Source organism: Hemibagrus wyckioides, linkage group LG28, assembly GCF_019097595.1.
Source record: "Hemibagrus wyckioides isolate EC202008001 linkage group LG28, SWU_Hwy_1.0, whole genome shotgun sequence".
NCBI lineage: Eukaryota > Metazoa > Chordata > Actinopteri > Siluriformes > Bagridae > Hemibagrus > Hemibagrus wyckioides.
This window is the reverse complement of record NC_080737.1, coordinates 9,906,123-9,930,871: the sequence shown is the minus strand read 5'-3', so window position 1 is coordinate 9,930,871 and position 24,749 is coordinate 9,906,123. Positions and strand designations below refer to the sequence as shown.

Sequence of the window (24,749 nt, the reverse complement as noted above, 5' to 3'; positions counted from 1 at the left end):
GCTGTGTATCTTCATCTGAGGGGCAAAGACACATATAAGGACAGTAAGATACTCATCTTGAATAGAGAAGACAGATGGTTTGAGAGAGGAGGCAGGCCATCTATGTCCAGGTGGAAAATCTTTCTCTCAACAGAGGTGGAGGTCTTAGGCATGACCTGACTCCTATTTTTTCAGGCTGCTACTTTCATCCATCCCCAAGAAGATCAAGTCCTCTTGATAGGTCCACCAGGAAAGCCACACCTAAGGACCCCCCCCCCCAATTCTCACATTTTATGATCATTACCCCAAATGACCATACTCTACTTTGCTACACTCTCTCCCTTCTCGGAGGTTGTTTCAACATAACTACTCCTAACTGACTCCCCTTACTTTTAGCTTCTCCATTTGTCCCCTAAGGAGTCTATCCAGGGAGGGGAGGATCCTTGACTCTGGAGGATACAAATTTGTGGAAGCCTGCCAACTTCCCTCAGACTGAAGAAGCTGCTCAGAGTAGTGAAACATTTCGAACTAACAAGAAAGATGTTCAGCATGACTCTACTTCCAGATATCTTATAATTCAGTAATAAGCAGTAGTCTGTAAGAGGTTGGTCTTGCCTTCATGAATTTGTATGCGTGTGTATCAACAGTAACCTGGTGGCAGCCTATGAGAAAGCCAAAAAGAAACATCAGAACAAGCTGAAGAAGCTGGAGTCCCAAATGATGGCCATGGTGGAGAGACATGAGACGCAGGTGCGCATGCTTAAACAGCGCATCACTCTTCTGGAGGAGGAGACGTCACATCAGCATACCAATGAGACCTCCCTCTGACACATGACAGACTTGGATACACAATTACATACACAGCAGGACACAATAGCTCTTCTCTTTGAGATATATAATGAGATTTGTGAACATATTTATCGACAGGATCTCAGAAAACATTGGGTTCTTCTACGCACTCTGTTTGTCTACTAACTACTCAATCAGTAAGTGAGCCAAATATAGCAAATAGCATCAGTCTCACCCTGTATATCAAGTCCCATTTCTTCGTTACAAGTGACAGCTGTTAGTTCTATAGGGCACAATATATGGTGACAGCCTTGCTGTAGCCAGAATGTACCTGCCACCTTTGCTAAAAGTATTTTTAAAATGTAAGAAAGCCTATATGGATATATATGGATATACTAAATACAGCACCTCCCATCTCTTTTAATGTTTTATTTTTCAAGTTGCTTGATCTTGTTATACAGCATTTGGCTGCAAACTGTTGCAGACTTCATTTTTACAGATTTTTTTCTGAAAGGAATCTTTGAAGATTATTCATCACAAAACTATGATTACAAGTATTAACATTACAAAATGTGGGACTCAGCAACTGTAATTCTAATACTAGTACTTATACTATTATTACATTTTATACTTAATAATCCCATTTTTGTTTTACATGAAAAAAAGCGTAAAGTATTATAATAATAATAATAATAATAATAATAATAATAACAGCAAAAACAACAATGATGACAATAAAGAAAAACAATTAAAAAAGAAAAAAAAAAAACTCCCACTCAGGGTTCTGGCCCTTTTCAGTTGAAAAACCTTTGCTATAGCACATTGGAAAAAAAAGAATCCAGACATGAGGAAGGAAAAAGATGATAGTTACATAATGGACCTAAAGGAGAAGCACTTGCGTGCGATTTTGAAAGGCATGTCCAGGTGCTTAAGTTGCAAAGCAGTTGTGTTGGTAGGATAACATTCACTCTTCTGAAAATTTAATTTATATCCAGAAAAGGAGCTGAATATATCAAGAGTGGACAAGATACCGGGCAGACCATATACATAGAGCAATAAACCATCTGCATACAATGATAGTCGATGTTCAACGCCATTCCTAATGACATCCTTATATAAAGTAGAGGATCACAACAAAATGGTTCGATGGCCAAGGCAAATAGAGATGGAGACAAAGGGCAGTCTTGACCTGTACCACGTTCCAATGGATAATACTCTGAGCACACATTGTTTGAATGCTGGCTTGTGGTGATGCATCAAGTAATTTCACCCAGCTAATAAATTAATTATCAAAACCAATTTTTTCTAAAACAGCAAATAAATACTCCCACTCTACTCAAATGCTTTGTCTGCATCCATTGAGATCATAATCTCAGGTACCTTCTCAGAATGTGCTGAGTGAGTATTTAAGAGTATGAGTATTAAAAAATAAATCATAAAACTGTTTTGTTCCTCAGAAATAATACTGGGCATCACTCTCTCTAGGTGTAGAGCTATAGCTTTTACCAGAACTTTTACATCAGTATTTAACAAAGATAAGGGCCTATAGGAACCACATAAAGCTGGATCTTTATTACTCTTCAAAAAGAAGAGCTATCGCAGCTTGGGTTAGAGTAGTTGGAAGCAAACCATTTTCCAAGGATTCATAAAACATCAACCGAAGTAGAGGTGTCAATTTATTAATAAATTTCTTGAAAAACTCTACAGGATGTCCATCAGATCCTGGGGCTTTATTATACTGCATTGCTTTAATTGAGAATTTTATTTCTTAAAGGGAGACTGAGGAATCTAGTTCTAATTCTAGTTCAATGGTAGGGATTTCAAGGTAGGCCAGAAACTGATTCATAATAGTAGTATCAGCTGGAAATTTGGATTTATACAAAGAAGCATAAAATGATTTGAATGTAGCATTAATGTCTATCGGCTCTATAACAGTTACATCAACATGGTTATTAATCTTAGGTATCAAGCGTGAGGCAGATTGACATTTCAACTGGTGCACCAATAGTTGATTTGCTTCATCACTATGTTTATAGTAAGTGCTACATGTCTGCAATAATAGTTGCTCTACATCCTTAGTTGAGATGAGATGAAATTCTGTCTTAAGATTAAGATGTTTCTTAAACAGCTTTGGTCAAGGATACCAATAGCAATAGTGAGTTCTGTAAGCGTGGCCTTATGTTTTTTTATAGTAGGAGTATGAAATAATCTGCCCTCTGAAGAAAGCCTTCAGTGACTCCCAAAGATTTCCTAAATTTGTTCTGATTAAAAAGGAGAATCTCATCAGTAGAATTGGATCTAAATTCAAGAAATTTGTTAGCTGCCAACAATACAGAATTAAACCTCTAATGGGGATAGATATATGTGTGGACAGCTGAATATCGAAAAAATAGTGGTGCCTGGTCTGATATTAAAATACTTGAGTAGTCTATTAAAAAAAATCTATTCTTGAGTGTGATTGATGGACCTGAGAAAAGATGGAGAATTATTTAATTGAAGGATTACAAACTCTCCAAGGGTCAACCAACCCATTTTGGTTCATAAAGTCAGAAAAAGATTTTGACATAGCTGACTGAGAGATTGGTCATGAACTAGATCTATCTAGCACTGGGTCAAGTACACAATTCAAATCACCTCCAAAAATCAACAAGTGAGAATTTAAATGAGGTATGTTACCAAGTAATTAGTTGGAGAATTCAATGTCATTGAAGTTAAGTCATAGACATTTGTGTTTGCATTAATGTGCCTACAACCATTAGGTATCTGCCATTTCTATCAGCAATAACATCACTGGGTAGAAACTGAATATTTTTATTGATTAAAATTGCAACTATTTGAGAAGTCTCTCTGCAAAAACACTGTGTCTGAGTTAAGCGACCGAAATTCGAGGTCCTCACACTTGTTTTCCAATAAGGCAAACTATGTGGTCAGTACAGACTGAGAGTTATTCCAACATTTCACTCACTGTATCTTTGATTGCAGCAAGCTCGGCATCCAAAGCTGCTTTATCATATGCCAGTTGTATTTTCACTGAGTGTAAGTCAGCTCAGTGCTGCTTGGGGTTCGGTTTTAAAGATCTCCGCAAGGTCTTGTTTCAACGAGTTTAGCAATTCTCGCTTCATGGACTCACATCAACAACCTGTGGGACTTCCCTCAGAGAGGTGGAGCTGTGGGGTAAAGACGAAGTCCCTAGATCCAGGGTCACCACCTGTGAAGGAGGATTGTTGTGGCGCAGGTTTGGGTTTTTTTCCCACAACTCCTTTGGATCACAGCTCCTTTGGTTTCTGTGTGGTCATGGTAGGGGGTTCAATTTAAGTGAATTTAAGTCAAAACTCATCAACTGCCTTCTGACATATGTATTCATGTTTTAGTATTAAAATATAAAGGTACCGTAATAACACTAGATTGTTCTGTTCATTAAATCTGAGATGAGAACCTGACTAAACGGAGCCAAAAAATTATCAGAGAACTGTAATGCCTGTTGATTATAGTCTCTGTAGCACAGCTGTGAGAAAAATTATTAAATAAAAAATATATTGAATATATAGTCCCAGTTGCCTCTACATGTAGTGAAAAGCACATACTGCTTCACAGAGCCAATAATGTTCCTTATATGCCACACTTAATCTAAACAAACCAATGGCACAAAGCCTAACCTCAGCTCCACCTTTGCAATGAATTGGAATACTGACACAATGCCAGGTCTTCTTTCTCAAAATCAGTGGCCAAAATCACTAATGGTCATGTTTGAATGGGAACAAATCACCTAAGATCTATTCCAGAATCTAGTGGAAAAGCCTGTCCAGAAGAATGGAACTGTTACAGCACGAAGGGGGTACCATTTCTGAAATGATCGTCAGCTGTCCACATATTTTTGGGTTATATAGCTCAGTACTGGTAACTGTTTACCTGGCAATGCTGTAAACCTGATGTTATTGGGGATGCATCAGAAAGTATGATCACAAAACAAATGTAGCCACATGTGTTCCTGACCACTTCCATGAGTTGTCTGGGTGAAAGGATTTCAAAATGCATTTGATTATATTCTGTAACTGAAAATCGTCCTGAGAAGTAGTGGTCCCATCCATGAAAAAGGACAAATGATAGGCTACAAGTTTTAAAGCTTAAATAATTTTTTTTAAAATAAATTCTCTATGAAATAAGTGCTCTATATATACATTTATATTTGATTTCTATACATTTATGTCAAATGAATGGGCTTGATCATATCTTGGAAAATTGCAGTTTTGTACAGCATGATTATATAAGTTGCCTGCTGCCAGGTATCATTATTATCTAATGATCAGCTGATGAAAATGACGTTAAAACAAATATTAGAAGTGATACATGTTGATCCTGGATTATTTTTTTCAGAGATGCCTGATTCCCTGCTCCTTAGTGATGTTCTTCATGCACACAAACTCTGCAGCAAAGTTCTTCATGCACTGTATTTTCTACTAAACCAGAAAAAGCTGGTGCTTTTGCCTCTTGACAGACTTGCTTTATTTTGATTCCTGCTAAACAGTATAGATACCAGGTTTTAGGGCATCACCCAGTTTAATAGTAACACCTGTACCTCCATGCAATTTTCCAGTCAACCAGTGATGTGGCAGCAGCACTGGGGTGAATGTGATCTCAGTGATTTTGATTAAAGCCAACCTTCCTTATGTCAGCAGTCCAGGCTGGCAGTGTTGGGGAGTAACTAGTTACATGTAATGGTGTTACGTAATTTAATTACAAAATAAATGTAACAGTAATTTGTTACAGTTACTGAGAAAAAATGTGTAATTAAATTACAGTTACTTTTATGAAAATGTTAAAGATTACAAATAGGGTTACATCTGAATATTTTCTTTAAAAAACTAGGATATGTTAAATGATATTAATTTGTTGCTAGTATTTGGCGAGTGATAAAAATGCATTTCAGTCCTGGAAATTTAAAAATAATTTCATCCTGAAATCCGATAAGGGGCAAATATAACAGTTCAGTGCAAAATTTGTTTGCTAGCTGTTAAAATCCTTTCAGCATCAAAGGCTTCAATGTCGAACCTGAGGAAGCATCTGCAGGTATGGAACCTAGCCTTTCTTTATTTTATAAAAGCATATGGTTTTTGTCATTATTGTGAGCGTACAGAAATAAAAACAGACCCTTTAGTTTTGAATGATATATTACTCGTTTCTGTATAATAAAAAGTGATGGAGTGATAGCTGCTATGTGGAAAAAAATCCACTAAAACGCGTCAGCGCGTTCATCAACCTCATAGTGTACTCAAGACCTGTATTCAGAACATTCAGAACAAATTAGCTAGTCTGCTAGCTACCTTTACCAGGCACACTTCTATTTATGAACCCTTTGATGGAAAATATATAGCTCACATTTTTCCTCCTTGAAAATGTGTTGGTAATGTCAGATCTAATATAACTTAGTTATTTTAGCACTGTAGCATACATTATGATGACTCTCTTCAGATTATGTTTTTTTTCAAGGCATTGTTACTTGCCAGTGTGTCCTGTCATAGCTATGCAAAGATTTGATTCCTAAAACAGTATTAAACAATTTTTGTTGCTATGCTTTTGTTGCAATTTTTTTTGCTGTGCTTAAAATTAAATTAATATAATCTTAATTCAAGTGAGGAAAGATTTTGAAATTCTAACAGTAAACAGAGTTGAGTTCTACTGTAAGGTTAACCCTGCCTGGTATAAATGTTTAGAAATGATTTAGTTGACAATATCTGATAGAAACTTAAAAGTAATCAAATGTAATCAGTTACTTTACTTTTATAAAGTAATTGAAACATTACACTACTTAATTTATTTTAAACAGGGTAACTTGTAACCTGTTACATTTCCAAAGTAACCTTCCCAACACTGCAGGCTGGTGAATTCATTCCTATATTCAGTACAGATGCAATAGAATGGGAGATTCACACTGTGAAAGTGCACCTGAAAAATTTACAGGAATTGCATGGTGCAATCATGTTAACATAGACCACATTATGTGAATCTAAAACTTGTTTTTGGCCATTTTGAGAGCAATTGGAGCCCCTACTTTAGTATTAGTAGTGTTCCCAATATAGTGTTTAGTGAATGATACACAGACACAAAGTTCAACATCCAAAATTACTGAATTTCTGGGATATCATGAGACTACATGCTACATCAGTAATGATGCACAAGTATAAGATCAAATATCAAATACTGTAAGAAAAATAAAATGATGAGGGCTTCGAAGATCTTAATGAAGAAATTTATTGCAGCAGTGACAAAATATGAAGTATTTTATCTTCACCGGCGTCAAAAAGAACGCAGAACAAATCCTGTTCAACATTTTATACTGTGTTTCCTGCTTGTAATTTAAATGATGTTTCACTTCATATATTGATTGTAAGAACTGAGTTTCACCCAGATGGCCGGGTGATACTGTCATCTAGCCGGATGTCCTCAAATGATAATCACGGTCATGTATACCCTTTGTTCCGTGATGGTCCTTGATGTCCTGCTGCCACTCCTATACTAATAAATCTTTGGATTAAGTGTTCTAAATGTTGAATAAAGCTGGACAATGTCCATTGTTAAAAACGCTATACAAATAAACTGAATTGAACTGAATTAAACATATACCTCTATGATTAAACATATACCTCTTTTGTGAAGCTCTTTCTGATATTATTCTGCCACTGTACTACATTAGAACTACAGCCTTTTTCAGGGATGGGCTTACATTTCTGGCTGAAGCCCAGATTGATATGCCTTAGTGAGTTTGAAGTTTGAAATTGTTTAGCAACTGCTGATCTCCTAGTATTTCACACACAGCTGTCTCTAGAGTTTGCTTAGGATAGTATAAAAATTACAGTAAGCAGCAGTTCTGGAGGTAAAAATGCATTTTTGAGGACAGAGGTCAAAGTTGAATAGCCAGACTGGTTTGAACACAGTAATGTCAATAAACACCCTTTAATTTTAATTCAATTTAATTATTTATTTGTATAGCATTTTTAACAATCAACATGGTCTCAAAGCAGCTTTACAGAAGCATAGAAACATAGAAAAAAATACAGTTAAAAGGTGAGTTACTATTTATCTTTAACATTTCTCCCTAATAAGCAAGCTTGAGACAACGATTGCAAAGAAAAAGTCCCTTATGAGGAAGAAACTTTGAGAGGAACCAGGCTCAGAAGGGAAACCATCTTCATTTGAGGGATGTGGGATGTATAGCTTGACAGAGAAAGACAGAAAGATATTAAGTATGCTTGTGATCATGTGATGTTTAAAGACAATATAGATTATGTGCAAAGTGCAGACAGGGACTCCTGCCTAAGACTAAAAGGGTGTTGTGAATTGACTGAAGCAGACCAGGGGACTCGGAAGTGGTGTTCAGCAGGAATGTTTTATTGTAGATCAGAACACACTGCGTTGGTCACCAAGTCCAGTGAAAAGAAACTTGCGTTACAGTTTTAAAGGCCTTGAGTGGGCAGACCTTGAAGGTGTGACAAAACAAAAACCTTGAGGTGATAGTAGCCCTCACAGGTGTTGACTCCCCGGTATGATAATGCAAAAGCTTAGAGGTGATACTCTTAAACAAAGCACTGAATGGGAGAAAGGTCCCCAGAGTTTACTCCCCCCACTGCAGGCTAGTTCACAGTTCCTGATCACCGTCTGATTTGATCACCATTTGGTGGTGAGAGCTGGGTTATGTAAATTATTATTCAGAAAGGAATGTATGTTACAGTAGATATCAAAATATGTTTTCCTGGGAGAGCCAGAAGGTGACACACATGAGGGCTTAACATAAAGCACCCAACCACTTCACAGTCAGCAAACCTGAGCGACTTGTGAGGGTGGTAATGTGACAGCATCCAAACATCCCAGTACACCAAACACTCTATGCCCATGAACCTTCCAGATCTGTTTCTTTATCTAAGAAAAACTATACATTGACATTGAGACTATGCCTAAATCCCGAACACTAATTGGAAGGCTGTTCCATAACTGTGGGGCTTTAAAAGAAAGAGCTCTGTACCCTGCTGTAGCCTTTGCTACTACCAAATAACCTGCACCTTTTGATTGGAGTAGGCGTGGCGGATCATAAATAACCAAAAGATTGCTCAGGTACTGTGACACGAGACCATTCAGTGCCTTATTGGTCAGTAATACTATTTTATAATGTGTGAAATTTGACTGGAAGACAATGCAGTGTGGCTAAGATAGGAGTGATGCGTTCATATCTTCCGTTCTAGTTAGGACTCTAGCTGCTGTGTTCTGGACTAACTGGAGCTCGTTTATGCTCCTACTGGAACATCCAGACAGTAAGGCATTACAATAATCAGAAAGCTTACTTCTGGCTGTATGTGGTCCTAGTACAAGCACCTCTGTCTTGTCAGAGTTGAGCAGGAGGACGTTAGTGACCATCCATTGTCTAATGTTCTTCAATTTTAATAAGCTGATGTCTCTCATCTGAAGTGAAAGCTTAGCTTTCACTGGTATGCTGATGCTATATGTTTCAGCTAATACCATGTTTACAAATATAACCCAGGGTAATATAAGGAGAAAAAAACCCGAACATAACCTTGGTATACATAGAGAAATCACTATTTAGATCTGATAATGATCAGTCAAATAAGACCTGAGTCAGGAGATGGCTGTTCCCTTAACACCAACAACATTTTCTATTATCAAGGATAATAGTGTGGTCAGTGGTGTCAAAAGCTGCACTAAGATCAAGTAAGACAACACAACCCTGATCAGAAGCCAGTAACAGGTCATTTACTGCTTTAACCAGTGCTGTCTCTGTGCTATGATGAGACCTACATGATATTAGCCTATAGTTGGACAGGTCATGGTCTGTTTTTTTAATCAGGGGTTTGATAACCGCTAGTTTAAAAATATTTAGGCACATAGCCAGTGCTAAGGGAAGAATTTCTCATTTTTGGAAGGGCTTCAGTAGCTACTGGTAATATCTGTTTAAGGAAACATGTGGGTAAGGGATCTAGTATGCAGGTTAAAGTTTTGAAAAAGAAATTGGTGAAATTAGATCAGGCTCTTGAAGGGGCGTAAAACATTCTAAGCACTGATCAGAAATAGTTATTATCTACAGGATTATCTATCATTAAGCTGTTTGGTTTTAAATTAATAGTCTGAATTTTCTGCCTGATATCAATTTGTCCACTGAAATAGTTCTTGCACTCATTGCTGCTGAATATACATGGTGTGTGCTTTTCTGTTGTGGTTTTACTTCTAGTTCATTTTGTTTCATTAATAAATTAAAAATTAAGGATTGTTCTAGTTATCTTTGATTAGGGAAGAAATATGTGCTGATTTAGCAGTACTAAGATTTTTTTGTAGCTCAGAAGGCTTTCCTTCCATGCTAGTTGAAATACAGGTAATTAATTTGATGCCATTGATGTTCTAAGTTTTTTTTAAGGTTTGTGTGTGGCCACTGTACCAGGGTGCTAGTTTCTTCTCTTTAATTATTTTCCTTTAGAGTGGAGCTATGTGATGGCCCGCCATCAGCCACACAATGAGCGGTAATGTGCTCTTGCATCTACACCTCTACATCTACATATACACACACATATTCACTGCTCATTTTGCATCCTTTATCTAGTCTTTTGTTCATTCAATTGCTTTTGTATTTATTTATATTAATTTAACAATAAGACACCACCACCGGTAATTTCTTTAAGTATTTATTTATTTCACAGTACCTCATAGCTAGTTGGAGTGCACACATTCTAGTTTGTTGTACTGTATATATTTGAGTTGAAGTTACCTCTGAGCTGCTGAGGGGTGAATGGCTGGATCTGCTGCGCTGTGTTGCAGAGTCTCACTGCTGGACGTCGTTTATAAAAATCTGGCATGCCGTGTCGGCTGCAACTTTGGTTCCGCCACCTGTACCAACGTGTAGACTAATTGAGGGGGAGTAGGATGTTTGCATTTGAATATTTATTCTCTAATTGTTTTTTCTTTTTTTTTTCAATACATGTTTAATTTGTTATAGTTATTTAACTGACATTGTTAGCAGTTGTGTTGTATTTTGGTGTTTAGTGATGTGTCTTCCCCTTGTGTTTGTGAATGGACTGGTCCGTTGTTATAAATGTCTTCCTATTGTTTCATTTGGGAGGTCAGTTTTGTTCAGTTAAGTTCTCTTGAGTTGATCAGGTGAGTTTAGTTTTGATTCTGTTGGCCTCCGCTAAAGGTTTTCTTCTTGTTTTTTAATTTTTGAACTTTTTGTTCTCCAATTTGGTGTGCACATCTTGGATTTATTAAATTATATTTTGGGAAACGTTTCTTTCTATGCTCCTACATTTCTGGGCTGCATGATCTCTCACAAGCTATAATATCTAAGGTGTAGCAAAACACTGCCTCCAAGTAATCAGTCACTTGATCAAGTTCTGCAGGTTCAGATGGCGATCCACTCATGGATGTTAATTCTGTTGGTAAATCTCTCTCGAGTAACAGATGTAAATGTACATCTGGAGGTCTGTGAATAACAATTAGTGGAATTGACTCTGTGAACTGATTTTTTGTGGCTACATATGTTAATAACTTCAAACGTTGGATTTATGTCTAGATTTTTGTGTGGCACTTAGCTTATCATGAATAACTGCAACACCTCCTTCCCTGCCTGTTAGACACGGTTGATGTATATACCTATAACCCGGCAGACAAGCTTCATTTAATGCTACATACTCGTTTGGTTCAATCCATGTTTCATATAAGCATAGAACACTAAACTCCTGATCAGTAATCAGTTCATTAACAATAAGTGCTTTAAATGCAAGAAGTCTTAGCTTCAAGTCCTAGCTTCAGACCACAGGTGCTGGCTGTGCATTCACTATGATCTAGTTTTATGTGAAGCATAGACGAGTGGCGCTCCCGTGGGCGAGCCTAAGCATTAGCCTTTGATGATTAATGTACATTTGAGTGAATACAAGCTGGATATTGAAAAGATCCGAAGTGGGTTTCCTCCGACAAAAAGCCCCCTGACCAAAAAAAAAAGGTACATATGAGCTCTAAGAATGAGCATCTGTTTCTGAAACAATTTACATCAGCAGTACTGTAAATAGAAACCAGTACCTCAATCAGAATTATAATTAATTACAGAAATATGTTTAAAAGTAAAAGAAAGTGTTCTTTAAAATCTCACACACATTTAAAGTACAAAAAAGATCAAGATCAATTTGGAGTTTGTGTGTGCCCAATTAACATTAAATTTTATTTATTCAAGAAATACAATTATTTATAATGTGGAAAACTGAGTTATTGCCAAGGCTAAAAAAAAAGATTTTGTAATGACAGTTGGTTTATGAGACACACAAGATATCTTGAAACAATTTTAAAAAAAAATGCAGAACTTAAAACAACAACGTATATGGTGTTGAGCTACATTATAAATGAGACATGCCAAAATCCTGCATGCCCTGAGTGAAAAAGTGCACAACAAAACCGATAAGAAACCTATATTCTGACATATAATGCAAAATCTCCTGAATCCATTCCACTGAAGAAAAAGCAAACAAGGCATCTTGGTAAAATAAAATTAAAAAGAAGTTTTATGCTTGTTTGAATTTGAATATAATCTGTTTCATAAAACACCCCAGCTAGATCTGCTCAGCTTTTAATACAATGCTACAGATCAACAGATTCATTATGCATGAATTCATTTGTGGTTTTCATTAACTTTAAGGAAAAAAAAAACATCGCAGGATAATCTTAAAAGATTTCTTAAAATACAATTGGACAGAATAGCAAATCTGGAACACTCACACAAAAGCTAGTGTGAAATCTTACATCAGATGCCATTTGCTCCATTTTATAAAGTGAATATATTTAGCTTTTTTGTTCACAGTGGTTTAAATAGGTACATTTAAACATAAAAAAGAAGGTAAACATAAAAAACTATGGAGAGGAAATCATGGAGTGCTTCCAAAGTTAGAAAAAGTTCCCTGCATTAACTGGTGCCAAAACGGTGTGAATGCTTTGTCACTATGCATATAATAGATGACCGTAAAATTATATGAGATAAAAACCTAAAATAAGAAATGTGCATCTTGAAGTATTCAAGGCCCATGCAGTTTGGGAGTCCAGCCTTCCACAGCTGATGTAAGCATGTAAATGGAGTACAAAAATTGGGGAGAAAACTGGGGCTGTTGTCAGTTTCAAGTGATTCCACACAATCACTATGTCAGAGAAAAACTCTGTGAAGCTGTGACAAATAAAAAACATAATAGCAAAAGTCCAAAAATGGCCAGTGCACTGGTGGCAAGCCTTATTTCTTTGCCTGCTTGGTGACCATGTTACGTGGTGGAGTTACTGGACGGCTCGAGTTCTGCTTCTTCTTCTCTGCTGGCTTTAAAATCTGTGAGGAATTTAGAAAATATGACAATGGGTTCTATTAAATAGATCCTTACCCATTTACACTTTGCAATAATGTTTTTGCTGATCAGGCCATTAACATTTATGATTATATCATGTTAAAGTGGCAGATATCAAACAATACAACATTTGAGCATATGCATTTGAATGTGACTGTAACAGTCTGGTCAATCACACTGGCATCGCATGCACTTTGTACAGTATAATGTAAAGACTACAACTAAAGTGCACAAACAAATTAGAGATGTTAATTTTCCCAGATAGACATACACGTATGGATGACATTTGAATACAAGGTATAAATACACCCAGCGATCACAGATCTTCCTATGTGGATTATCATTATTTTGTGTCATGCTAGAATAGGAAAAACGTCTACCATTGTGTGTCCTATATAGTGTAGATGACTGACTGTGTGGGACTGTGTGCCCTTCCACACCTTGAAACTCTTAAAAACAAACAGAATGAAAACCCATTTCCCCAGAATCCCATACCTGAAAAGAACACATGAGGGTCTCGTCCACGCTCATCATGGCCCCAGCGTTGTCAAACTCACCACAATAGTTTGGTGCAGAAAACAGTGTAACCAACTGCCTCTTGGCAAAGAATTCATAGCCATCTTCCACCACCTACAGGGGAAAAAATGGAAATATTACAGTTGCTTCCTGCAGCACAACTGCTTGCATCCAATGAATTAGGACATTTCATGTGAACACAGACAAAATACATTGGCCAGCCATAACGTTAAAAAGGGGGACCATTCTTGGACCACTTTTGGTTGTATTTCTTGGTACTAACCATTGCATACCAGGAACACACCCAAAAGACCTTCTGTTTTGAAGGTGATCTGACCCAGTCATCTAGTAATCACAATCTGGTCCTGCTAAAGTAGTTCAGTGGCATTTATTTGCCTATTTTTTCTTCTTCCAATAAATCAACTTTGAAAACTGACAGTCATATTGCTTGCACCTTGACAGGTGCCATTGTAACATGATAATGTTATTCACTTCACCTTTCAGTGATTTGAAGTGGATCATGAAGAAAATGGTTAAAACTGTAGCCATATTTATATGGCACTAATTAGTGACTGGTAAGTTCTGACCTTGCAAATCAATATGACAAACTGCATTTTATTTATGCTTTTCAGATATGCATGGGAAGTCATGGTTCATGTGATTAAGAACAAGATGAAAGCATCATTTTCTTAATTTTACATAGACCGTAGGCCTTATATAATGAAAATACTAGATTTTTTTAGTTATATACCCACTGCACCATGTGGCTCAGTGGTAGGTTTCTCGCCTACCATGCGGAATCCCAGCCAGTGCCCCCACACCAGCCACTGGATGCAGTGCCGGTCCCAAGCTCGGATAAAATGGGAGGGCTGCGTCAGGAAGGGCATCCGGCGTAAAACCTGTGCCAAGTTGTTGTGCGGACCTGTGGGTCCGCTGTGGCGACCCCTCATGCACGTAGGGAGCAGCCGAAAGACCAACAACAACCACCCACTGCACCATGAACAGTGCTTTGCAAATATTCAACCCCTTTCAAATAGGACAACATTTACTTTAAAGGAGCTACAGAGGTCAGACAACTCCAGTCTCAAGTACTATCAGATAATGATATCAAGACCTCTGCAAGGTGAAAATCATAGTGCAAAGCAGGTAGGAACTTACCCCAACAGACTTGAAGCTGTAACAGCAGCAAAAGCTGGTTTTAGCCATTATTAATGAAAGAAGACTTGTAATCAGCATTTTTCACATTTTAAAGAATCTGCTATAAAAAATAATTTGGTTTTGAATCTTGAATTTAAAAGCATATTGGTTTGCAATAAAATATATTAGCTGGAACAATTAGTGTGTCATTTGTAATCCAGATCAATGTGATGACTTTTCATAAGGTTAAGTGTTTTTGCAAGGCCATGCAGCTATGAAAAAGATTGTCATAATTTAGTGAAGGTTGTTGTTATTGATGAAAAAGTGAGTCAATAGAGTTAGCAAATCCCATTTATAAATGCATGCACATGTTAAATGTCCAAATAGTTTTACTAACTAAGCAGTTTTTCCCCCTCATACTGATGAGCCCAACTCATCAAACAGGCTAATGGAAACTTCAACATCTTCAGCGCAAATTTGCATGAGCTAAGCCAGGTAAAATTAAAATAAATTATACACTAAATAATACATTCCAAAAGGTCACAGGTGTGCTTGATTTATAAATGGGGTCACAAGAGAAACTCTGCTTATTAGATCATTAATTTTACAAACTAAACGTGCATTACATAAGATCTGTTTAGATTTAGTTAAATATATATTAAAATATATATTAAAAAAAAAAAAAAAAAAATATATATATATATATATATATATATATATATATATATTTATATATATATATATATATATATTTATATATAAATATATTTATATTTATATATATATATATATATATATATATATATATATATATATATATAAAAATATATTCAACACACATTCAAATTCAGCGGGAGCGAGCTACAGAATACTACATGAGAAATAGAATTAAATGACCTGGTGGGCCCTGCAGATCAGGTCCAAGTCATGTTTATGGAGAAATTTGGCCACAACTTCAGCACCAAAAGTAAAGGAGACACCACGGTCATTCTCGCCCCAGCCTAGCACATCTTTATCCGGATCGGACCACAGTAGGTCACACAGCAGGCCCTGGTCAGGCACATCTGTGGGCCTCATGATGCGTCGGATCTGCTCCATGGACTGCAAGTCTGGAGACAAACCTTCAATACATAACGAGAAAAGGTGACGTGCATATATTGCGATATAGATATATTTATTATGGGTTAGATGACTAACAAGCAAATCAAAGACACCAAAATTGAGAAACCCAGAATAACATAAGGTGACGTTATTCTGTACATTTTTAATGGCTGCACAAGTTTTTTTGCAACACCCTCCTCAGTAAGTACTGGAATGGCAAGAACAATTCGTTTTCTTTCTTTTTTTTGCTGAAATGGACGATATTTCAGTTTGAGATCAAAGAGTGATTATGAGATGATAGACAGGTATTTCTTGATTGTTTAAACAATTAACAACTTTGAAAATCTACCCATGGTTTAAGCCCTGGCCTGTGAAGACTTGTTAAAAAGGATAAACCAACATGATCAGAGAGCTGTTTTTGGGATAAAAGCCAAAAAAGCCATTTTGAAGGGGGGGGGTATCGATGGAAAACTATAAAGAACAGAATGTTGAAGAGTGGTGAAGAATAGCCCAAAAACTGTCAGTGACCTCAACACCTTCCAAAGAGGATGTTATGTTATATATACCAAAAATAACTAAGAATCAGAAAGGCAGATTGGAATACAAAGATAAGAGTTTAGGATTTCCGAGACACAGATTTACCTCGACCACCTCTACCAAATTGATGAAAAAAAAACCAAACAAAAAAAAAACCCACCACAAAACAACGTGCAAAGAAAAAATGGACTTGCTCACGATGCAAAACATACAAGATCATTAGTGGAGGAGTTTCATGGCTTGGGCTTGCATGGCTGCTCAATAATCTTTACTGATGTTGTAACTCATGATGGTAGCAGCAAAATAAATTCAGAGATATACAGAATTACAAAGAAACACATCTAATCTAACTAGGAGGAACCTCATCAGGCAGCAAAACAATGACATATAAAAGCCTGTAAAAGCATCACAAAAGAAGAATGCAACAGTTTGATGATGCCAGTCACTGGCTTGATGCAGTTATATCAAGTAGGAAACATGCAACCAAATATTATTAATTACTTTAAGGCTATATTCTTTAATACTTTTGCTCAACTAAAAATTGTCTAGACTGTCACCACTGGTGCTTTTTTTTTTTTTTTTAAAGTCAATATCAGTAAAGGAAAGCTGAAATTCTGATCCATCATCTCATATTAATATTTGATCTCAAACAACTTTGCATAAATTTCTCAAATAACAAATGCTATTCAGTGCCCAACACTGCATAATGCACATAATTAATGAGGTGAGAAAACATTCTAGTCATAGACTAATCATTAATGAGAGACCATATTCATTTTAAACCCATTTTAATCAAGCAGTCATATAGACTTTTAAGCCAAATAAGCAGGAGATAAAGCTTTCTCCGAGTGTGCAAGAAAAATAGATAAATACATAAATGCCCCTAAATGTGTGATACAGCTAGAAATCCAGAACTTTTGAAAACAATACACAACAGGTATTAAGCATGATTAGAATAGGAATGCGGTGCTTCCAATGTTTCTCACAGTGACCACAAATGGTTCACTAGAAACTGAAACTTACCCACCTGAATATACAAGATGTATTCTCTGTTGTAACATGCACCACTGTTTCCATCTTTTATTGGTGATGTTGCATGCCACAGCATGCTACATAATGCAGTCCAACTAATCAATAATGAAAGTTTGTTGCTGCCCAAATCCACAAACATTTTTTAGGCTATCCATCTGGCAATTGTTTTAGCGCACACAGTCAACATCTGCTAAAGTTTACTAACATCAGCATATTGACAAAACAAAATTGGAGTAAACGACTCGTAAATTTTCACGTCTTCCTTAACCAATATAATCTCATATCAAAACACTTCATTTGGGTGTTTGGAAGGAAAGGAAACAGAATAGCATATTGCCAAAAATTTCTAAACGCTAGTTACATCTAGGTCTTGATTAGCTTTTTTTCCTGTGTAGCTCTTACTCCTGTACCTGTCTTCACACATTATTTCATGTCATGGCAGCCACACTCACCTCCATGGCAACAGAAGATCTTCTCATCCACAATGGCAGCAATGGGTAAGCAGTTGAAGCAGTCAGTAAATGTCTTCCACAGCTTAATATTGTAGCGCCTTCGGCCTAGAAAAACAAGAGTGAAATACACAGCAGTCATGGTCAGTACATTTCTGTTTCTGTTTCTATTCGAGTGCATTTTAATTAGGTTGATTAAGTGATGCTAAGCAGGTTTGTATCTACAGAGACAAGATTGCACAATAAAAATATTGCAATATCACACAACAATCCTCAATAATCAGCCACGAGTTATTTTCAACCTGCCTAAGTTCTCCCACACCACCCCACTGCTGCGTTCCCTCCACTGGCTTCCAGTAACTGAGCGCATAAGATTAAAATCACTGATGCCTGCCTACAAACCAAGAATGGACCTGTACAAAATCACTGACAGTTATTTGTGTGCTTGTGTGAAAATAAGAGGTGCACTGATGGATTTACACAGGTATAATCCAGATTATATGCAAGTCTCCAACCTTTTTTCCCCAAACCCCTTTACTGAGAAAAATTGGCAAGGAACATTCCCATGTTTAAATGTTTCAAACCCCAATCAGCATACTCACACTCATCGTAGAAACCATAGATGCGATTGATTGAGGCGCATTCATGGTTGCCCCTGAGCAGGAAGAAGTTCTCCGGGTATTTGATTTTATATGCCAGCAGAAGGCAGATGGTCTCAAGAGACTGTTTACCCCGATCCACATAGTCCCCAAGGAACAGGTAGTTACTTTCAGGAGGATAGCCACCATATTCAAAGAGCCTCAAGAGATCATAGTACTGCCCATGGATGTCACCTGCAAAGAGAAGAGCAGAATTAGGACCAGAATTTATAGCTATACTGCTATACAGCTGTACTGTTGCTTAGGTTTGACAACTGTGTGGTTTTACACACCACAGATCTTTAGAGGGGCCTCCAACTCCAGTAGGATAGGCTGGCTTAGGAAGATCTCACGAGATTTCAGACAGAGACCACGAATCTCATTCTCCTGCAGCTGAACATTCTTTCCAGGCTTTGACCCTCTCACTGCAAAAGAAATACATTCTTACATTCACAGAAAGCTAGGCAGGTAAATTTCTAGTTACAATCAACTACAATTAAAAGCTTTTGGGCTGACATAACTGAAATGCTGTCTTAATAGAAAGCCATTTTACCTCCCATCATCAACAGTATTCATTATATAATTTTGAATTTTGATGATTGATTGAAGACGATGCAAGAAAAACCATTAAACATATAAAGAAAACAACTATACCAAAAAAACTGTACACAAGCATTTTATATGCTTACATCCTCATCTGGGAGACACTGGAGAGTGTGATTAAATACAGTAATGCCTCAGCCTCCGCAAACCTTATAGTGAATTGTTTTTATGTTGAAATAAGGTAATTTATTAATAAAAAAAATAATAAACAAAATATAAACACTTAAAATGATGTAAAATGTTAATAATATATAAAAAGGCTGAAAATAAAAATACAGCACGGCTGGAGGAACGAGTCTGGCCAATCGGAATGCCTCATTCATTTAATCACGGTTGTGATTGGCTGCTGGCTATACGTGCAGTTGGGGAAAGGGAAGCAGAATTCTCCAGCATCCCAGTTCTTCGTGTGTCACTGTCCCGAGTGTTTCGTTTCGTTCTGTGTACACTGTATTTTTACAGTTTTTCTGCTAGCCCTATTATGTCGCCCAAACGCTCTGCACCTTCTAAGGCTTCTTGCAAGGAACATACATACATACATACATACATACATACAGTACTCACTATAAATGTGATATTTCCACGAATTTACCCAAAATTCATCTCGCTATATGCTTATGTTTTTATATGTTTTCTGTGTGTGTTTAAAGAGTGGGGGAGGGTCATTTACAAATTGAACAATAAGTTTATAAGGGTGGCGTCCATGTATCGTGGATTTTCGTTTATCGCGGGTGGTTTTGGAACGTAACCCCTGCGATAAATGGGGGATTACTGTAATGTCCTTTCTACAACTATGTGTGTGCATATAGAGAAATGAATATTAAAAGAATATTAGCTGTAGGTATATCATGTTTTACTAGCATGATTTACAAAATAACCAATGAATTAAAAAAAAAACCTATAGAAAACACAGTGATCAAAATTAGACAACATTAATGTAATCTAGCATGAAAGTATCACTGTAGCATGAAAGAAGACTAACATTTTTTACAGGTTTCAAAATTAGTAGGAAGTGTTGAGGCCCTTGCTTTGAGTGACTCCAGCACATCTGCAGCTATAGGACATCACTAGTTTCTTACATTGCTGTTGGTCCACTCTTCTTCACACAGTTTGGTAACTGTGGTGGGTTTCTTAGCAATAACGTTGCTGCCAAGGATTTTCCATGGATTTTCAATCGGGTTTAGATCAAGACTCTGGGCTGGCCATTTCATTATTTCAATGTTCATAGCTTCAGGGAACTGCTTTACCTGTTTGCAGTGAGACAGGGGCACTGTCTTGCATGAAAATTGCAGGCTGATTTGGAGATAATCGGGTACAAACAATCATGCCACAGTCACAAAGATCACACGTTTTTCCTCATTCTGATGCTTGATGTGAACATCTTGTATTTGCATACAAGATATATTGTACCTGTATCTGCACGGTTTTATGCACTGTACAGCATCTGACAGACAAGGAGCTGGACAAGAAGTCTTCCTGGGTTTAGTTTACAGAGACCAGAGAAGGTCCATATTTGAGGAAAGAGAGGAGAGGAAAGTGTCTATGGCTTAGTGAAAGGGTAGGGAGGAAAAGGAGTCAGGAAAGGCTGAAAGAGTGCAGGAAGCTAGAGAGGAAAGGGAGATAGAGTGGAGGTTTAGACAGGTAAATAAGAGATGTGGGAAGTTTTTCAGTAGAATAGAAAGAGTGATAGTGAAGGATACCAGGCTATAATCAGAGATGTGATGTAGGGTAGCTTGGGTGAAATACTCTGCTGTACTCTCTCAGCAACAAGGTGTATAATTCTGAAAAACTGCTGACCAGTGGCTGTTTTTTTTCCCCCTTTACTGCACAATGCCAAGTGCACCAAGTGCACAGACTGATGTCTCCAACGATGGCACCACCGATCATGCTTGATGTGATATGATGGTTGATGAAATGAAACAGCCTTTATTTGTCACATATACATTACAGCACAGTGAAATTCTTTCTTCGCATATCCCATCCTTGGAGGTTGTTAGCTTTACCCAAAGCTGCTGGTTCATATTTACATGATTTTATAGAAAATAATTGCATAAATGAGTAGGTGTTTTTTATGCAAACTAATACATAATTTATGAATGAATCAGTTTTGCTAGCTTGCTTTTTTTAAGGTGAAGCAAACCTGACAGTACAAGGATTTCACTCTTTTGAAATAAAGAGTGACAGCTAGTGCATCACACAGATTGCTTAGCTATATTTGTTGAGCGGAGCCTTTGGGAAACAGTATAAGAAAATATAAGATAAATTGTCCTTTGCCCAGCTGTGATATCAGCTTACACCAAGGCCACAGGAGTAACTGACGTCTACTGAGCCACCTGTACAAACACATATGTTGGACATAACACATAAGTCCAAGTTGTGGTATCTCCTCTTGTTTAGCTATATACTTGACCTCAGTATCTACAGTGCTTGATGGAAAGAAGTTTCTGAAGTGATTTAGATTATTTGTGGCCAGCACACTGAAGGCAAAAACTGGCACTAAAGAAAAACAAAACTTCACTCTAGCTCTTGTAGTAATCTGACTAACCAAACAAAAGAGAAAAAAATCTTCAGCATTAACACATCCTAGCTAGCTACTCTGACTAACCAGAAGCAAAATCTAAAGGCAGTGGTGCTCCTAACCTAGTGTTTCCAATTCAATGAACAACTGTACATGTGCACAATGTATGTACTGTGACATCTAACTCTGAGCAATATATGATACATGACATCGACCTGTCCACTTTTCCCTGATATATAATATGAAACCACCATCTGAAAAATAATGAAAATATGGGTGTAATGAGAATGAAAAATGGTGACAAAACAAAAAGAAAGGGGCAAATAGAAATTAACACTGTAACTGTAAAAGGTTAGGGAGCGTAATAAGGCAATAACAAAAAGACAGCATGTTGCTGTGTAATTAATTGTAATTTAAAATGATATAAGCCTTACAACTTCTTTCAACTTGAAATTATATTATAATGAATCAAATTTGTTACAGTCAAATTTGTAGCTGAAACCATGTCAGAAAAATCTGAGCTGGCAGGATGCATCTGAACTTGCTTCCATTAATGTAGCACTGAAAGCTTTTTGCTGATTTCGCACAGGACAGAAGTATGTGACTGTGTCTTCAGTAAGGCCTGTGCCAGACCTTTTAAAAGAGGAACTCTTATCCTCTGATCCCATACACACAAATCTTGCAAAAAACATCAAGAAAAATGTGTGCTTATACTTAATGAAAAGTATTGCCCAGCACTACTTCAGGAGCTCCTGAGAAAGGCCATCCTTATTGACCCAAGATATAGGGGCCGTGTAAGAAAAGCTGCAATTAGAGTTGACAATAAAGACCAGCTTTGTAGGCAAAAGTAGAAAGTAGGCAGGCCTGTAGTGCATAGTATGTCAATTAACTGCATACGGTTACACTAACAAAAATATTTTTTAAGGGTTATATTAGAGACATCACTGCTTAAGTTAACAACTGTCCTTCACTTTTTACAGTGTCTAAAAGAACTGTGGTGGCAGATGATGATGCACCAAAAAAGAGGCTGTGAGCTTCAGAATAGAAGAGCTTAAACTTCTACTCTTGGGTTACATAAAAGAATGCAAGTTGATGCTGAATTGATACGGTACCTACAGGAGGAGGCACTAGATACCTCAGCAGAGACTCTAAAATGGTGACGAAACAAGTCGAAGTTTTCTTTAAACTCCAAGATGGCAAGAAAGTACACATGCATTTGTGCAACAAGTACTGCTTCAAAAAAAAAAAGAGGCAACATTATGTTAAATGTAGTATTAATTGAGAGAAAAACAACATGCTAGTATTCCTTTCCTGTAATCTACCAATCTGTTTGAGACTGACATTTATGGACTGTTCTGTTATGGTCACAGAAATGTGACCATATATGAAATGTGCATATATGGCTTAATTTTGTAATGTGACATTTACAGTCTTTTTTGTTTGGTCATTTTGCTATGATTGTTTCTGTTATTTACAAAATCACCCACTGATAAACATAATGGTAACAAGTAGTAGGAACTTCTAATAGCAAAATCACTGTACAGTGACTGGCGACCTCCAGCTATAAAATTGCTGTAGATATGACTTTAGCATAAGCATGCCTAATGATCTGTGTTACACTTTCTGTGTCAAGCTACACATGCTATTCCTAGCCCCTTCCTCTCTCTGGACCTGACTGATCCATGCTGATAACCCTACTACTGGCTGAAATTCGCATCACTTGGAGACCACTCTCTGCTGCTGAGGAGGATGGCCTACATGGACAGCCTAAAGATACATGACATTACTGTGGATAGTACCACTTATAAACCATGATGATGGCTTTGGGCTGCAACTGATACATGTTTTTTCCTACAATGGCTCAGGACTACATTTGCTCTGATAATGTTGTACTGCAAATTGCACAGAACTTTATAACGGGAATTGTTTATAACTACCAGGTGTCGGCCAGATGAGGACGGGTTTCCTTTTCAGTATGAGTACTCTCAAGGTTTCTTCCACTGTCGCCTCTGACTTCATCATTAGGGACACCATAATATATTTTAAATGTACATATATCTGTAAAACTTTGCGACAGTGGCCTTTGTTAAAAGTGCTACACAAATGGAATTGAACTAAATGAGAAAATGCACGTACACTTAGGTAAAGTTAGCTAGCTAACCAACAGACAGATTTGCCAACAATTCAATTCAAATAAACGTTAGAATTAGTTTTATAATTAGCCACTGACATCAGAATTATTAAAGATGATGTCAACAATTAACTAGCTAGCTCTCCAGTTTATCGGATAGCTACACAGCTAATGTCTTGTGTCTAGATAGTGGCTGCAATCTCAGTGGCCATTTTTCTCATCTTGCTAGCATAAGCACAGTTCCGCTTAAGAAAGTAAATACCTGGTCAGACCTGTGGTGACGAAAACCATAATCGTTAGCTACTTAAGTTACCTCTTTGTCCTTGTGCTAAACAATAACCCAACATAGCTAGCTAAAACTAAACCTTATTTACAATAAGTGTCATTACTGTACACTTCTGTACAAGTTTTGACTACTAGCTATCCAGGTATCTGTAACTCGACAAAGACTAGGTAAATATTAACACCATAAAAATTAACAGAACAATCTCCAGTGTGGCTAGTAATAATGAGGCTAGTCACAATTGTCTATGCTAGTTTAGCAACCTAGCTAGCCAAGTCAACCAAACCGAGTCCCTACGAGTTCGAACCATTTAACCAACGAAACAAAGCGTACAAAGCATTTTTATCCAAAAATCTAGTTTGTGGACATTTCGGACTGACACAGCTTCAATCTTACCTTCTAGCAGGCGTTGTATGATGCTGTCTATGTTGAGCTTATCGATGTCTGCCATGCTTTGCTAACTTAGCTAAACAAAATAATTTCCTGTAACACACTTGAACTAAACAACAGTTAACTCCTAAGGACTATAAGTAAGGAGTTACAGGAACATCTGGACAATTTCTTAAGTGTTTCTTTTTTCCTTTATTGCTTTTTTTAACGTTTGCTAAATCTGGTCGTATCTGTGAACACTGATATTGGGGAATAGAGGCGAATGACTGGCGACTGAA

The 24,749-nt window shown here is 37.1% G+C and overlaps 2 protein-coding genes across 5 annotated transcripts in view; one reads left to right on the top strand and one right to left on the bottom strand.

Moving 5' to 3' along the window:
• Positions 1-13,126, top strand: part of mcc (MCC regulator of WNT signaling pathway) — a 109,484-nt gene extending 96,358 nt beyond the window's left edge. For all 4 annotated transcript variants that reach the window (XM_058382813.1, XM_058382812.1, XM_058382809.1 and 1 more), the window contains one exon: positions 627-13,126. In XM_058382813.1, the coding sequence (XP_058238796.1) occupies positions 627-807 (181 nt within the window). In that variant the 3' untranslated portion in view covers positions 808-13,126. The remainder of the gene's footprint in view (positions 1-626) is intronic.
• ppp1cc (protein phosphatase 1, catalytic subunit, gamma isozyme) lies at positions 12,987-24,749 on the bottom strand. Its single transcript, XM_058382814.1, has 7 exons — positions 24,478-24,749; positions 18,843-18,974; positions 18,514-18,744; positions 17,915-18,019; positions 15,690-15,913; positions 13,635-13,769; positions 12,987-13,123 (listed from the first exon to the last, which is right to left on the bottom strand). The coding sequence occupies exons 1-7, from the start codon at positions 24,530-24,532 to the stop codon at positions 13,034-13,036; spliced, it is 972 nt and encodes a 323-aa protein (XP_058238797.1). The 5' UTR covers positions 24,533-24,749; the 3' UTR covers positions 12,987-13,033.

Excerpts from the sequence above, each read along its gene's own strand:
- ppp1cc (XM_058382814.1), bottom strand. The coding sequence starts at position 24,532 with ATGGCAGACATCGATAAGCTCAACATAGACAGCATCATACAACGCCTG. Across the intron at positions 15,914-17,914 it reads GATCTTCTGTTGCCATGGAG|GTTTGTCTCCAGACTTGCAG; the intron begins GTGAGTGTGGCT and ends TATGTATTGAAG. Across the intron at positions 13,770-15,689 it reads TGATCTGCAGGGCCCACCAG|GTGGTGGAAGATGGCTATGA; the intron begins GTCATTTAATTC and ends TTTCCCCTGTAG.